The following is a 17693-nucleotide window of genomic DNA, read 5'->3' on the forward strand; positions in this document are numbered from 1 at the left end:
CAATGGAATATTACTCAGCCATAAGAAAAAAACAGATCCTACCATTTGCAACAACATGGATGGAGCTGGAGGGTATTATGCTCAGTGAAATAAGCCAGGTAGAGAAAGACAAGTACCAAATGATTTCACTCATATGTGGAGAATAAGAACAAAGGAAAACTGAAGGAACAAAACAGCAGCAGAATCACAGAACCCAAGAATGGACTAATAGTTACCAAAGGGAAAGGGACTGGGGACGATGGGTGGGAAGGGAGGGGTAAGGGCAGGGAAAAAGAGGGCATTACAGTTAGCATGTATAGTGCATGGGGGGCACGGAGAGGGCTGTGCAACACAGAGAAGACAAGTAATGATTTTACATCATCTTACTACACAGATGGACAGTGACTGTGAAGGGGTATGTGGGGGGGACTTGGTGAAGGGGGGAACCTAGTAAACATAATGTTCTTTCTGTAATTGTAGATTAATTATACCAAAATAAAAATAGGAAAAAAAACCCAATGGGCTATGGACTCTTAATTCCATAAAGGATCAGGTGAGACTATCATCTGGAAATCGTGATTCAGCAGAAATCTGAGCTCACCAGGTTAAGAGCACAGTGAACATTTGCAAGGGGCAGATGGCTCATGATGGCCTGTGGTCCAGGGTGGGTCACAGGGGTCAGACCATGTAGAGCACGGCATAGAGCACCCCCATGCCACCCGGACTTCCGCAGGGTGGCCTCGCCTCTCCTCCTCCCGGAGGTGCAGTCTTTCCCTCTCATCTTCCTTGACTCTCGGGCTGTCTGACCGCTGTGACCGACAGAACACGGTGGAAGCAGCGTCGTGCCAGCTCTCAGAGCTAGCCAGGGAGCTTCCACGTCCTGTCTCTCAGTTCAACTCGCCCTGAGATGAGCGTGCTACAAGAAGCTCGGGTCATGAGGTCCTGGAGGACAAGACACCACATGGAGAGAGAAAGAGAGAGAGAGACAGACAGACAGACAGAGAAGCACAGAGGTGCAGACCCACGAGTGAAGAAACCATCTTGAAAGCAGATCCTGGCTCTGAAATGCTCCAGCGCGAGACATGCGGTGCAGACACATGGCTGAGCTCTACCCAAATTCCTGACCCACAAAACTGGGAAAAAAATAAAGGTCAAGTGAAGCCACTCTATTTGAGGCTCATTTATGAGGGGGCAACAGCCCCTGGGACACTACAAAGCCTGGGGGCCCATGGTAAGTTTGTCTTGGGAAGTACCTGGGAGCCACTGAAGGCTCCCGTCAAGTGGGTGATCGGACCGAAAAGACTGAGGAGATCCCTGTGGTCACCATGCAGAAATAGGCGGGGGATGGGTCAGTGAGTGGGTAGGAGGAACCAGGGTGACCAGTCACAAGTCTACTGAAATGGTTAGGGCGAGATGACAGGAGCTGGGACTGGGATAGAGGAGGTGATGCTCAAGGGCAGGGGAATCAGGAATAAATACTTTCTAGGGAACCTTCATGGCATGCACCAGGCCAGACTCCAGAGTCCAGTGATTTGCCCCAAGACCCCTTGGGAAGGCAGAATAAATGTGCACACCCTTCCTCTCCCAGGAAAAATGACATGCAGAAGAAAACGTATTAGAACCATAAAAGGAATTACTGGAATCACTTCTCTTTGGGGACTGATTTAAAAAAAAAAAGAGGAACTTTTATCTGATCAGACCGAACCAAATTGTTTTGGTTTATAATCGAGATTTTCATTGGATATCGAAATGTGCAGCTCCCCGGCCCACAGCTGCATATAAACGGCCCTGGAATGTTTACATTTACCCTCCTGCAGTCCACGTCATCGATTTCATCCTCTAAACACCTGAACGAGCACTTTGGGAAAGCGACCACCAGGGGGTAGTATCGCCTCTTCCTGTTTCTAGAATGAAATTAAACCTGCTTTTTGTCCTTTGCGGTGTTGAAACCAATTGATAATCACAGCACTACTCAGTAACAAAGCTGAAATGTGTCACCAAGGTAGCAAGTGTTTCAGCTACAACCTAGATACAGCACGGTCCCTTACGGTCCCTTCCTCCCAGATCTCCCCGTTGATTCTGGAGCTCAGAACAAGTCCCCCCAAAAATGTGCCCCTTGGGCATGTGGGTTATTTTGAGCTGAAGACAGTCAAGACCAAGCTCATTCAAGAAAAACTTTTACCTCTCCCTTCAACTACCTAAAAGAATCTAGAAAGGAGGCCTGGCTCAAAAAGAAATCTATTTCCCAGAGAGGTTATTTTATTTCAATGACCCATCTGTACGGCAGGGCAAACATTAATTACCCAAGATTTGTTCGTATTGCCCTCCTCCCCTCTGAAACCCAGGCCACTGTCCCCATTCCTTAGCTCAAGGTGACATAAAAGCCTCACCTGCCCGGCTTGTCTTTGTCTCACTGCCTCTGTGGGCCTCCATGTGTATGTAATTAAACTCGTTTTTCTCCTGTTAATCTGTCTTGTGCTAATTCCACTACGGAATCAGCCAAAGAACCAAGGGTAGAGGACACATGTTCCCTCCCCAACAATCCTAGTTGACCTTGATTCTTAATGCACAAGCTTTCTCCGGCATTGCCTTAGAAGTTAGTCGGCCTTTCTGAAGAGAGCAAAGCTCTTCCCTGTGTTCAAATTCCAGAGCTTCCCTTCTACTTCGAAACAAAAGCCCTTCCAGGTGGCGTCTGTCATCAGGCCAATCCTTCCCGTCTCTCTTCATCCTCCCGCCCTTCCTTCCATCACACTGGGTGGGGTGAGACAGATGAAAAGCAATTAGTTTAAACCGAAAAATCCACACGAGTGGAAAAAGACTCAAACCTCCATGAGACTAGGGAAGCCACTCACTCTCTGCTGTCCATGCTGGAGAAGTAAAGCTTCTCTGGTGGACTAAGTTGAATGTGGTAAAAAGAATAGCACAGACATGACCCGCATGATCAATCCCCAGCTCAGCGCTTCCCCGCTCCCGTGACAAAGAAAAGCACGAAGCAGCTCCCCCGAACACCGAGGTGGATGCAGACAGAGATGAAGCGAGAGGCCTTCAGGGTTGTTGCGTGCACCCGGCTTAAGCAGCAGGAGAATTTTCAGGAGTAGATGCAGTGTAGACTCGGGAATGTTCAGAGCAGGTAAAGGGATGGGGCTTGAACAAGAGCATCTAGGAACTATCGACAGGTCTGGCTTGGGTCACATGCTGCAAGAAACCCTGACTGACCTGTCCATCAGACCGCCCGCAGGGACGGGGAGAGCACTCTCCAGAAGGGATCTGGGGTGTTCTTACCAAAATTAAAGGAACTGCGTATTAGCCTTAACAATTTTTTTAAAGCACTGAATAGCCAAGTGCTTAGCAGATATTTTGAAAACCTGAGGACCATGAGTAAGAGGTGAGATGTCTTTTCTCTTTTTAAGTTATCATTTTCGGTTGGACTACACTGAAGTCAGATCCTTGAATTTCCAAACCACCTCTGTGTATATCATGCTCAGAGAGACAAAAAGGAGAACCGAGAGAGGAGGAAGTTCAGGGGGTCTGGACCATCAGCACCTCCTAATCTGGGCTGCCCGGCGCAGTTTAAGGACTCCGGCATTCCGAGTATTCCCAGTTGCAATCCACCGACCTCCTTCAGTTAAATCCCTGGAGAGCTTGTTAAAATGGCAGCTTTCCAGGGCCCCTGCCCTCCTTGAGGGGCCCACCCAGCAAGCCTGGGGTGCGGCCTGGGCATCTGCAGCTCAGCATATGCTCCCCAGGGAATTCCAAGGTACCAAGTTCAAGGATCACAGTTTAAGAAAACCCCTTTCTCTCACCAGCAAATTATAAAGACTTTTCCATGTACAACAGACAGAAATCTAGTCCAAACTCGAAATCAGTCGAGCTGCTGGCTGTACCTGCAAGTCCCTCGCGTTGCCCCATCCTGCCCACTGACTGGCTCTCTGCCTCCTTTGCCAGAAAACAAACCAGGCAAGATGGAGGACCTGAAGGCTGAGTCATCGTCCTTTACGGGTACTTCGGTTACTGTGTCAACTTACCCAGGGGTGGGGAGGTGGGGGCTGGCAGGTCACCTCACTAAGGGGCAGGCAACTATTGACAGTAGGAAGTCGTCTGTTCAGATCCCTGCTTGAAACTCCCGGCAGCCTGTCTCTCCCACTGGTCTCTGGGAAAAGCCTTCTGGTCCACCAGCTGCTCCGCGTGCTGGCTGCACACTTTCCTGCTCTCTCGGGCGCTTTTCCTCCCAGAAAGTCCACCTCCAAGGTCGGCCCAGCCACCACCTCCTCCAGGAAGCCCCTTCAGATTCAGTCCCACTGTTTGTCACCTCTGCCCACTCTAGAGCCTTTAGCACCTCCCTGAATGAGCCATTTGACTCTATCATTTGTTTTCAATTGTGGTAAAAAATAAAACACATGAGATCTACCATCTTAACAAAGTTTTAAGTGTGTGTTATAGTGTTAACTGTAAGCACTATGTTGTACAGCTTGTGCGCTGAAACTCTGCACCCCTTAAACAGCAGTTTCCCAGCTCCACCCACCCTCAGCCTCTGGCCACCATCTACTTTCTGTTCCCATGAATCTGACTACTTTAAATACCTCATGTAGGTGGTATCAAGAAATGGAAACAGCCTCAATGTCTATCAACAGATGAATGGATAATATGGCATGTGCATACAATGGAATATTATTCAGGTTATTTTAAAAAAAGAAGGAAATACAATCATATGCTACAACCTGGATGAACCTAGCAGACATTACGGTAAGTGGAAGAAGCCAGTCACAGGAGGTCAAATTCTGCACAATTCTGACTAGCAGTTGACTGCAGCTGAGTTATCACGTGGAGCAGAGAGAGGTTCTCCACCCAGGCTGCCCGTTACAATCACCTGGATTCTAACTTAAGCAACTTCCACAACTAGGCCATTTCCCAGACCAGTTAAATGGCAAGCTCTGTGCCATCCGGGCTTCTGAAGCTTCCCAAGTGGTAAGGTTCCTTGCATGTGGCAAGAATAAGAACCCAAGATTTAGAGTCAGAAGATCTAATTTTGGGTCTTGAATCTGCCCCTTCGGTAGATTGCCTTGGCCCAGTAACTTGATAATAACGAGAATAATAGCCCATGTTGAGCACCAACTGTAGGCCCCCTGCAGCTGCTGCCAATGACTGCTCCCATTTTACAGAATGCAGAGGCCCAGAGAAATCAAGCAATTTGCCTGAGGTCACACAGCTGGAAATGTGTGACCAGGTTTGGACATAGGCAGCCAGCTCAGCAGGGCAGAGTTAGCCCTGGTGACACATGTCTCATTGGTCCTAGAGAGAAATTTCCCCGCGTTCTGGATATCCCACCTTATTCTGAGAAGGTCTGGTGGAGTGGGGCTGGCTTTCAGAGTTCTTTACTCACGACAAAAGACCACCCATCCCAGGCTGCCATAGGATGACAAAGAGGAAAAGCAGGCCTTCAGGAAAGCGGAAACCTAAGCACGGCTAAGAGGCTAGAGGATGGCGGCTGCCTCATTAACACCGCCATCCCGCATCGGGTCCCGCGGGAGTGTGGCTGCTTTTCTGGCGGGGCTCTTCTCTCTCCAGTATCCACCATTGCTTCCCGCACATAGGCAGCAGCGTGTCAGGCCAATTTAACTTCCTCTCCTGGCCAAAAAAATGAAATTCTTCCCCAAGATCAAGTCACACCTCTTTCCTCGCCTGTGTGCAAGCTCCTAGCAAAATTACATGTTTGTTCTTCCACAAAGACGGAGAGGCAACGTCTTCCTGGTTCCTCTGGATTCTGTTCTGGTGAGCACATGTGCCGTTTAAGCTTTGGGACCAGGAACAGCCTGCACTGTTCTCGTGTGGGTTCAGAGCCAGGCCAAGGCCCAAGGTGGGCTGGGCTGTTAGTGACTTTTCCCTGTTTCTCCTCAGGTGATGTGAGATGCTGTGGGCCAGCCACTGCACGAACAATTTCCAACAGCACACTGCCAATCACCGTATTTCCTGGTATATAAAACCCTTCCACAGTGGTTCCCAGCAGGGGACAATTTTGCATCCCCTTCCTGGGGGACATTTAGCAATGTCTGGAGACATTTTTGATTGCTACAATTCAGTGGGGAGGGATGCTCCTTAGCATCTCCCGGTGGAGGCCATGGATACTGCTAAATACATGACACGTATAGGACAGCCCCCCCACAACAGAGAATTATCTGGCCCCAAACGTCAACTGTACCAACATTGAGAAACCCTGGTGTTTAATCTGGAGCTTTCGTAAGGAAAAATTTTGAAAGAACGCATTCACAAATACTTTACATCATACGGTTATTGACAATGACTTCAAAGTGGTTTTGCATGGAAAACATACTTTTTCACATGTAAGAACAGTAAATTCTACACCGACATTCAGTTGCAAATTGTGTATGTCTTAATGTAGTAATATCTTAACAAAATACAAGTACAAAAATCATGTGGCTGTGCTGGATTTGGCTAAACTGGGTGTGAAAAGACAAAACCTTTGTGGGGGCGCTTCACACCTTGTGTTGCCACAAACCACCACGAGGGGGCGGTAGCACCACTTGCTCGTTCACTTTCTGGCCACTTGGCTGGCGTTCCCAAGCCTGTAAAGCGAATGCCTTGGAAGCAGGATCGTTTCTGGATATATATTTTTGGAGGGAGGAGCCGAGATTCATATACATGTGTCTATATAGAATACTCTTGTTTCAGTGTTTAACTCCAAATTTAAAATGAAAACCCATCTGATTTATGTACGTAGGTTTGATCCCTTAAAACGATGGTTTGCAAATTTTTGTGATCATCAGAATGAAGCCTGAAAGGCTTGTAAAATTCAGACTCTGGACCATGCTCTTAGAGATTTGACAGGGATGGAACCTGCATTTGCGTAAGTACTCCATCTGTGCCCTAAACGGTTCAATGGCTTTACACATGCGTGCACACACACACACACACCATAATTTATGGACCTAAATGGAAGCCTCTGGAAACATTACATTAATGGCCCCGATTTTCTTGTTCGTGTCTCCCACTATAATGAGAGCATCATGAGCTCACGGGACTTCACTGGCACATTCTGTGTCTGCAGAGCAGAGCCCAGTGTGTGCATAGTAGATGCAGACTATGTTACAAAGTGTACGGAACCTAAGTAGCTAGCTAGCTCAAGTCAGATTGGAACTGGGGCGTGTCTGGTGCTGAGGTCCAGGGGTTTTACACTGCATGGCCCCGCCTCCCAGGAGGCTTTGGTTGGCTGCAGAAGTGCAGAGACACGGCCTTGGGTGGGAGCGAGAAATGCAGTGATCAGAACAGAAAGACAAAGCAGAGCTCCTGCGCCACTAGCAATGAGTCAGACACCTCAGCTCCTTAGAGCCAGATGCGCTCTGAAATTAGTGCCCCCCAGACACCTGGCAGAGACGCCGTTCCTGCCAGCCATCTGTGTGGGATTGCACAACGCCTCCTTCAGCCCCTTCCGCCTCCGATTACTGAGTCCCCGCCCCTCCAGAAGCTCGAGTAGGAATCATGGTCAGCAGGGGGTGAGATTATAGGGCATGATGGGCTTCTTTGCAGGCTGCAAGCATCTGATCCTACATCCAGGTGTGGCTAAACCAAAATACAGATTTCTAATCTGTTGCGTTGAGATGTACTACAAGGCCAGCTTGAGAGAGGAAACCCAGTTCAGAAACAGGAGACCCAGGAAAGGCGACAAGAGAGAAACAGAACACAACGTGTGAATTGCCTTTCACAGTGAAGACGGTCAGGTCCATGCTTTTTTACGTGTCTTACACCCTCCCCCCAACGGACCCATATAAGAAAGACAAGATCGCAAGGAGGGTTGTGGTAGGTAGAGTCGTAAGCCCCTAAAGAACCCGCATCCTCACCGCCAGGACCTATGAATGTTACCCCACATGGCAAAGGCACTTCTGCAGCTGTGATTAAGGATCTTGAGATGGGAGAGGATCTTGGATTATCCAGGTGACCCGGTGACATCACAGGTCCCCCTACCGGGGAGGCAGGAGGTCACAGAGGAGATGCTGAGTGCCCGTTTTGAGGATGGACGGGCTGTGCATCAAGGTATGTGGGTGGTTGGCAAAAACTCTAGCAGTTGGCCAAGCATGTTCTCCCAAATGGAGGAGGTCTATTCTTCCCCTCGTCTCCAGGAGGAACCAGCCCTGCTGAACTGGTGAACCTGATTTGAAATTTCTGGTTTGAGAAATGTGAGATAAGTTCATGTTACTTGAAGCCACCACGTTTGTAGTGACTCCTCACAGCAACGACTGGAAACTAAGGATTGGAAACACAGGCAAATGTCTCCAGTGGTACCCGACCGGTTTAGGTGGCACCTAAGGACACACTGCATGGGAAGAAGCTATCAGGCTCCTGTTACCTTTCTAGCTTTTTGATTACATCAAGCGTGTGAGGGGGGCGGGGGGTGGTCCTGGTCATTTTTTACCACCTATACATCTGTTATGAACTTCCTTTCTTAACTAGGAAAGAGCAGCCCCCAGGCTCAAAACTCCTGCTGACAAGAGTTTGTAATATGCATTCAATAGCGTTCCTGTTTTTAATCGTATCTAGTTTTTAACTGGGTCACTTATGACAACTGATGCTGATTATCGACTTAAGAGTTTTCTCTTGAATATGTATTTATATAAAAAATGTGTTGCTTTCAAGAAAAACGTTCGGTAAACAATAGCGGAGGCTGTCCACACCTAAAAGCACAGAGCATGTAGGTGGGATATGGATGAATAGGAATACGAGCTTAGCTGTGAGTTGATAGGGAACTGGCTTCTGATGGGACTTGGAAGGCATTTTGCCGTTCTGTTTGACAGCCCAGTATCTGAATGTCCTTCCTTTGTTGGGGACTTTCCTTACTTCCGAGTCTTGGTGGGTTGCCGAACTTTCCTCCCACTGCAGAAACTGAAAATGTCTGATAATCACTCCCCAACCCCCCATGCAGTGAGTGTGCGGTCACATGACCTGGTCTCCATCGATCAGATGCACCACGCCAGACGCCCACTCCAGAGGTAGGGAGCACAGAGGGTTTCCGGAGGCTGTTGGATCAGGGTCGTGGTGCAAGTGGCACCACCTGGTGGTGGGGGCAATAGTTCCTTTACCAACTGCTCCGTGGTGGATGTAGCTGCTCACTTCCAAGCCTGTTTTCCTTTTGATAAACTTGACTTCCTTTTAATAAATTCCTTTTCTGTTAAAATCAGCCAGAGCCACCCTTGCTTGCAACCAAGAGCCCTAATACCAAATTTGGGTGCTACGAGCAACAGACACACTTAGGTGCAACTGGCCCCGTGGAAGTGACAGAACAGAAGGCAGCGAGGACCTGTCATTCCAGGCTGGGAAATGGTGCCCCTTGCATCGCTGGTTGCCACCAAGTTTTGGCAAACTTTTTCTGTAAAGGGCCAGAAAGTAAAAGGTTTAGACCTAGTGGACCACATGGTCTGTTTGGCAAAGACCCAGCTCTGCCTTTGAAAGCAGCTTTGAACAATATGTAAACTAGTAGGCATAGCTGGATGCCAACAGAACTTCATTAATCAGGTGTGGGACAGGATTTGGCTCATGGACTGTACATAGTTTGACTCTGATTTAAACTGTCACCTATTTCATACCAACCAGGTACCTATGGATGTTGTCCTATCAGAAAAAGTTGTAGAAACCCATCAGGATATTGCTATGATTGGCTGCTTCTTAGAATCTTAATAAGGTCTTCTAAGAAAATGTCAATTTGGGGCTGAAGATGGTCCATTTCATAGCAAAAATGTAAGACAATACAGCTTTACTGAGATGCTTTCTGCCAGAAGCCTGCGGTGTAAACTGATGGAGGATCCAGTGATTGGGAGATTTGCAGGGATGACAAGTCAAATTCTGAACACGGAGTCAGCAAACTTTGTAAAGGGCCAGGTAGTAAATATCTGAGGTTAGAAGCCGCAGCTCTTTGTAGCAGGGTCTTCTTTGCACCTTTCCCAACCCTTTAAAAATGGAGAAACGTTCTTCGCTTTTGGGCTATTAGAACGCAGGCCTTTGACCATCAAGCCAGGAATCTGCTAAACCCTGCTCTAAAGGAAGGATCGGGCTGTGGAGGCAAAAAGCTGAGCAGAATAGACGTCTGGGTTTGCAGAGAAAGATATGCCAGATCCTCTAGCATTTCTCACCAGATGACGAACAGGCTTAGGGACAGCTTGTATTAGGAGAGCTTGAAGTTCCTGCCTCAGGAAACAGAGGCTGGAGTATAAAACAAGGATTCCTAGGCTGAAAGATTAGGCCCACCTCATAAAAGACCTTAAGGGGGCACCCCCACCCAGCTATGCTGCTCCCAGATTCCTGTCAAAATTTGTGTAATAATAAATGTTTGTTCTTAAAAAAAAAAAAGATCTAGAAAAGATCTCTGGCTGGCTCAGCCTTTCACGGCCAAAGGAACACCATCCATAACTGAGAACAGCCTGTGACCACCCAACAGCCCGGGGGCATCTCTAAGATACCAGGCCTCACGTCCACAGGAAGGAGGCAGGAGCCTCCTCCCCACTGCCCATCTGAATGAGTATCTCCCGTCAATCGGAACCAGCTGTGGATTGACGCACCACTGATGTCACTGAGCTCCAGCGAGGGGTGTTCTTGGTAAGAGTGACTGACAGTGAAGCTTTGGGCTCTGGGTCTTGATTCTCATCCAGCTCATCCATTTCCCCAAGGGGGGCATTTACTGTAGGCGTCCTGTTCCTTTTCCCCCATTACATCCTCAGTGCATTTGGGAGTGTGTGACTTAGCTGTTGATCATAGGTTGCGGGGCCTTAAGGAGCCACACCCAGACCTACTAACAAGGATAACACGTCCTCAAGAGATCCTGGAGTGGGAGCTGGAAGTGGCAATTGGTTTCAGCTTCCCAGACCTCTTGGGATGGGGTTCATTTCCCGGGTATCTAAGAATTTAAAAAATTCATACCAGGTTGGCTACAAACAGATAAATGTAGCAGACACGGCTGGTTGCCTCCCTAATGGTCAATCCCGTCTTCTCCCTTCTAAGAGTGAGGGTCCTAAGTATATCCCTCACTGAAGGAATTCGATCCCCAGCTCAGAGGTCAATGTAAATCATGGTAGTTCAGTTACCTCTGCCAGTGATTGGGAATAAGGTAAAAAATTGGAATCCGCAGGCCAGTGACATCAGGAGGATTTCGCTAGAGGGTTCTGGGAAAGCTCTTCTCGTTACTAGAAAAAGAGACACAGAAAAAGATAGTTCCCTCCCTTATTGCTTGATTAGACCAGGGGATGGCGAAACATTTTCTCTACCAAGACAGGCTTTGCACGCCAGGCAGGTTCTGTGGCCACGCGGTCCTTGGAGCAGGAAGGCAGCCGTACGCAGAATCTAAGAAAACGGGCATGGCTAGGTTCAATGAAAACGTTATCTAGGAACACTGAATTTTGAATTTCGTATAATTTTCTCATGCCACCAAGTATTAGTCTTCTCTTAAATTTCTTAAAAAACTGGGACTAAGTCTGGATCAAGGTAGGGACTACGTTTATCATGATATACCTGACACCTAGCACAATGCTTATGCCCTCGCACACGAATATTTGCTGATCATGGTGATTTGACCCCCTTATCATTTCAAATGCTGATGCAGCCAACATCAGCGCCCCTAGATGTGGAAAGCCGTATATCTGAAGGGGAAAAGAGAGAGCAGCACGCTAACAGTAGTGGACCTTAATACCCCACATTCGACGTGGACAGATCATCCAGACAGAAAATCAATAAGAAACCATGAGACTTGAGCTGTACTTCAGACCAAACGGATCTGACAGACATTTACGAACAGTCCGTCCGACAGCCCCAGAAGGCGCATTCTTCTCAAGCACATACGGAATGTTCTCCAAGATAAATCATATGTTAGGCCACAAATACTTGCTGAATGACTGAATGGATGAATGGACATGCTGATCCCCTGTAAGAAATATAAAAATGAATGCTCTGGGGTGACCACCATCCACCTGCCACCTGGATCACAAAAAACAAAAACAAAACAAAACACACAAAACTCTAGATACAAAGAATGCAGACAGTAGTTGCTGGAGGTTTTAGTTTGCAACCCTGTTTGGAGGTAAGGAAAAGTAGGTTTCTTAGATGGCTTTTACTCCTTTTGGCATTCCTTAGGTAGAAATTGAAGATCTCTGTTTCTATCACCTGTCTTTCAATCAATTGTCTAGCTACCTTTCTTTCTGGCTGAGTTGTTCTGTCTTTAGCGGAGTGTGCTGTAAAGACAGTCTGATTTTCATCATCCCTCCATCCTGTAAAAACACAAAAATAAATCCTTTATTAAATACAAACTGAAGAACAGGACTGGCTGCAAAATTTGTGGGGACTATCGCAAATTGACAATGTGGGTCTGTTTGTTCAGTTATCACTAAGGTTTGAGATGGTGGGGGCAGGTCACTAAACAGGCACACAGCCCTTTGAAGCACAGGGTCCTGGCCAAGAGTGAGTCCCATGGAGAAGGCAGAGGGGGACGGAGATGGTCCAGGCAGAGGGCAATAGAGACGGTATAGGCAGACACAAACTGTCGGGCATCAACTGCTCCCTTCAAAACCGCACAGGATCCTCTCGGTGAGAAGACGAATGATCCCCATCACTCAAAGTGGCAGCGCTCTACCCCTGACGTCGGCAGTAACTGGGAACATCAGAGTCTCTTGATCCGGCCAACTTGGTTTTAGACTTTATTTCTCATGTACAGTTTCAGATTATACAAAACATAGAAAACAGACTATTTTATAGGCACATTAAGTAGGAAAGTATCTAACTACCCTGAAATCGTATTTGTTTCCAAACCAAGATTCAAATTTAGAGTATCCTTAGCATTTCCTCCAAACCACTGTCCAATATACAAAACTGTCCACCTTTGCTGTATTGTTAGGTAACCTCTCAGCTATTAGCAAGTTTAGTAATTCCCCACCCAGGCAGATCTAAAACGAGGCTAGTTTCTACCTAAGCTACGGTGTTCGGTGTGTACGTGTAGGCTTGGGGGCAGGGTGGGGGGTCTAGTTAATAGAGCACCCTAAGACTTCAGCCTGATGGTCAGGGATGCACACACGCACACAGCCTCCAGCAGAGAGTGTGAGAGTCGGGGAATGTCTCCTGATTTTCCCATATTCGGGTATGAATATATACATCCACGCAGAGCAAATCAATTCTCCAAACCCAATTTGAACAGAAACCCAAAGTAATTTTAATGCAAATGACAAAATGAGTTAGTCTGTCTCCATCCACAGCCTCTCAATGAAAGAATTACAGTACTTTATAAAAAAAAAAAAAGTCCTAAAATGCGCCTACAGTTCCTTCAAATACCATTGTTACCAGTAGTAGATTTGGTCCTAATCTTTGCTTCTTGTTCTTGCATAACCGCTAATAAGCACCAAGTGAGGGCCGATCCTACCTATGGGTGAGGCTGGGTATTTTCTCCCTCTGCCATCACTTCTTCGCGCTTCCCCAGGGGGAGGAAAAGGCATCTCTCACATTTCACAAAGTTATGGCACCACGGAGGCGGGCCCTGAACGCTGTACAGCAGTGGTGATTGGCCAGGAAACGCCATGGAGTTATTTCAGACGCTCACACACCTACGAAGCTCTTAGGGAAGGGAAATTCAGGCATTGCTTGGGGATTAGCCTTTCCAGATTTCCGGTTTATGGGTTTTTGTTTGTTTCCTTCATGGCTACCAGAAAATTATAGAAAAACCACCAGGGTAGAAAGAGTGGGGGAACATGGATCCCCCTTCCTCATGAAGCTCAAGGAGCAGCAGCCTGCAAGCCCCAGGAGTATGACCCACCCACCGACCTATAACATGCCTGTGACAGGCTTCCATGGAGGCAGGAGGGGACAGTTTCTCATCTCTGGTCCCGCATCACCCTGCACTATACTGGTGGCCTCTCTGTGGGGAGGGGGTCCTGTCTTAGGGCAAATGGCTGGATTCACTTGTGTGTGTTTTCAAAGCCTCCCACAGTACCCAAGGCGGGGTAAGAACCTCATACTCAGTTAAAAATGAGTGAAGGAGAGAAGAGACACAGACACAGAGGAGACCCAGCTGCACTGAAGAGCTGTTCACGGGCCTGAAACCTACCCCAACCAGATGACACCCCAGGTCCTCTAGAACTGGGCTGACAGCAAATCAGCAGTCCACTCAGCAAGTCAAGTGCAGAAGCATTTAAACAGTACACACGCAAGACCTGGTGGGCGGGTCCCACACAGGCCCAGGCACACCTCCCTGGCCGCACGCAAAACACAGGACGGAAAACAGTGGGGCGCAAAGCACTTCCGCCATCAGCACCTCCGAGGTCCCCTGCAATGCCACACACCTCACAGTGTTCACAACTAAGGGCAAACTCTGCAAACCGTGTTCCTCAGAATTGAGGGGTGCTGCCTCACCCAGACCCTGGCAGGCCTGTGCGACCACTTAAGTTTGAGGCCACGGCGATCTGCAAGCACCTCACAGCTTCATCTGCTGCCAGGACCCTGGGACCCTTCATGGAAGTGAGCGCTCTCTGGGTGTAAGAGACAACACGACCCAATGAATGCTTTCTGCCCTGGAGCGTATTTCAGCTGATCTAAAGGCTTCCAGAAGGAGAAAAGGAGGCAGGCAAAGAGCAGGTTCCCTCCTGCCCCATGGCCCCTCTTTGGAATCCCTGGTTGTACTCTTTGCAGCCTCCATGACAACCTGTATTCAGCTTTCCTCACTGGTTTTTAATCGTCTCCTCCAATAGACTATCAGCCCAACAAGGAGAATGTCTCAACGTATGTCCTGTGCCTGGCAGGCAACAAGCATTCCATAATCTATGTTGATGAATGAATGAATGAATGAATGAATGAATGAATGGTGGAGGCATCCTCTGAGGCACTAGAAACGGGCAGAGAGAGGCTGGCCAGCTTAGAAGCCAGGGCGGAAAGAGAAGGGAGAGGCCTTCTGGCTTGGAGGGAGGAGGCTACATGCCCAGGGTGTCTGGCTGTCAGGAGGCCTGGCCAGGGCCTGGACTTCGGGTGGTCCAGATGTAGGCAGCTGTGGAAGAGATAGGGGGGACTCCAAGGCTGAAGGGGGCCAGGGTTTCGGCCTGCACCTCCCCACTCAACCTGATGAGGCCTTGAGCATTTACATCTGGCCCCGGGATGGTGGTACACCTCAGCATCCCCGAGAGGCCTGTCCAAAATGCAGGTTCCCAGGCCCCATCCCTGAAGACCAGCTCTGAAGGTCTAGGGCAGGACCCCAATCGTCTGCATTTTATTTGGTGTGCTAGGGATCGCAAGCTGAGATTCTGTGCCTTAGGGTGAGCTTAAATCTGACCTCCAGGTTAAAGACCCACTTCCCAAAAGCAAGCAGATAGTCTGAAAATCTGGTGGCGCTTTCTGGACTCAGTTACACCCCATTACAGGAGGGTGGGGGCTCTAGTCTGGAGAGAGACATGACACCAGGGACTATGCTTGTTCCTCACATGGAACTTGGCTAAACATCTGGGGAGGTTTCATCCCTCACCTGGGCCCTGCACCCCCACTCACCCAGAGAGACTGGGGAAGGGAAGCTGGGCTGAGAGGGCTTGGTGTGGCCCAAAGCTAGGCAAGACAGCCCCCCGAGATCCGCCATTCTCAGCCTCTGGTCCCATCACATGCCATCCCCACGGTCGAGAAACAGCCCGCTGAACATTTTTGGATTTGAGCATCGCCGATTGTTGGCTGCGTCTTGGTGGGACTTTCGGACAGGCGGGAGTTCTGAATTCCAGCCTCATAGTCTATACTCTCATCTCAAGAATGCAAAAACTCTTCTCTTTGGCCTTTAAAGGAAACAACATTTGCTAGAAAAACCACAAAAAAAAAAAAAAAAGATTATATACAAAACGGTTTATCTGAATGTGGATTCTGTATTGCAGCGAACGCAACCTGGCCCTTGTGTACTATTTGCGCTTCCTTAGTATCAGATACATGAGGCCGCTGGTGAAGGTGAAGGCAAAGGCCACCCAGGCCAGGATGAAGGAGTAGCCGAATCTGCCGTCCGAGGCCTGGGAGTACCATCTTTGGTTTTTCTCATGGAGGTCTTGGCGCCGGTCCGTATAAATGGAAGCCGCAATCATGACACACAGGCCTACAGAAAGAAAGTCAGGGAAGACAAACTTCAGCTTGTATGATGGTTGGTATTTCTTTTAGTCTTCTGGAAAGATTGCAACCCGTCATGTGGCAAACTATTATTACCCTGTAGCCATTTTGCTTCCCACTCCTGCTAGCTGAACCCAACTCCATCCGGGCAGCCGGATCCCCAGCCCAGGGGCCAAGTTGTAGTTGGGCTAAGCCAGGGGTCAGCCAGACAGTAAACCCTAAGGCTTTGCCCTCTCTGTTGCATCCCCCCAGCTCGGCCACTGTAGTGTGAGAGCAGCTGGACACATACATAAACATGTAGGAGGGGCTGGGTTCCAATAAAATTTTCTTTACAAAAAACAGGCAGAGGGCCAGATTTGGCCTGTGGGCCACAATCTGCCAAACCTCCCTGGCAATCCTGTCCCTGTTTACTTGTTATAGTTTATGGATTCGTACGTGTCCCAGTACTGGCCAGAGAAAATCCTTCACTGACAAGTATTATTCCCTGAACAGAGAAAGATGAGGGAGAAGGAAGTATTTTTTTGTGGCTGGGCTCTCCCTTGCTTATTGCTTTAGATCCTGCCAGGTCAGGATGGATGGATGGAGCTGCAGCAGCCTTCATGAGGCCACAAGGAGGCTGTCACTGACACTGAGATGGAAAGAGTGGGGATTCTCGATGACACTGCTGAGCTTCCTGACCAAAAAGCTATTTGCTATATATAAAAACAGTAAAGGTCTCTGCGGCTGAAGTCTGGTTAACTGAATTTGTGGCTAAAAGCGCCTTAACTGAATCACCAACATCCACAGACGTTAGTGGCAGGCTGAGGCTCCCTGCCCTAACTTTCCTTGGGGGACCTATGCCCCTCCCCTCTGCCGAGACAGCATATTCTAGACATCAGCTCCTACCCTACAAGCTCAGCCTTCACAGCTCAGGATGCCTTCCCCGACCCCCTTGCTAAATGCAGACTCCGGGGCATAAAACATCCCTTGTGCCGCAGCAGCCGACTTCTCCTTTCCACATCCTCACCTGCCATGCTTGGGGCCCCCGGCTTCTACTCGTGGGTGGCTGGGAAGGGAGTGCTTATTCCGGGAAGCCCGGCATTACTTACATGACATGAGCTGGATGATGGAGGTCAAAACAAATCTCTCCCCCTGCTTGAGGCGGAAGAGCTGGACCACGAAGACCAGGAAGGCGACACAGCAGAGAGTGGTAGACAGGATCATGGTGGCCTGGACCGCCTGCATCGTAGAGTAATCTGTGGGGAGGGCAGAACACCTGAACGAGCGCCACAGACCACCCAGGTCCTCCGGGGCGCTCGGTGACGCTGCCAGCTCCAGTGGGGGTGACAAGAGGCAAGGGTACGCTGAGTTTTCATTTGCACGGTATGAGTGCGAGGGCAGCCAAGGGGTCTTGTGACACCCCCGCCCCCAGCGCCCATTTGTGCACTTGCCCCAGGGATCCCCCGCATCCTTATCTGGAACCTGGAGCAAGAGCCAACTGCCCTGCCTTCTTCCTGGTCTGGGCACTGCTCCCCAAATGCTTGGCTCGCGGTTGGGGGATTCTTAAAAGCACAAACCCTCAGATTCCAATCTGGCAGATTCTGGTTCAAGAGGTTGGGATGGGATGGGATGGG

The 17693-nt window shown here is 48.9% G+C and overlaps 1 protein-coding gene across 1 annotated transcript in view; it reads right to left on the reverse strand.

The window, feature by feature from the left end:
* Positions 1-12642: 12642 nt before the first annotated feature.
* Positions 12643-17693, reverse strand: part of EMP2 (epithelial membrane protein 2) — a 30440-nt gene continuing 25389 nt past the window's right edge. Inside the window, exons 4-5 of the mRNA XM_073214741.1 lie at positions 17169-17315; positions 12643-16069 (exon numbers count right to left, since the gene is read on the reverse strand). Of these exons, the coding sequence (XP_073070842.1) occupies positions 15882-16069; positions 17169-17315 (335 nt within the window). The 3' untranslated portion in view covers positions 12643-15881. The remainder of the gene's footprint in view (positions 16070-17168; positions 17316-17693) is intronic.

The sequence above is a fragment of the Manis javanica genome, chromosome 10 (genome assembly GCF_040802235.1).
Source record: "Manis javanica isolate MJ-LG chromosome 10, MJ_LKY, whole genome shotgun sequence".
Lineage (NCBI taxonomy): Eukaryota > Metazoa > Chordata > Mammalia > Pholidota > Manidae > Manis > Manis javanica.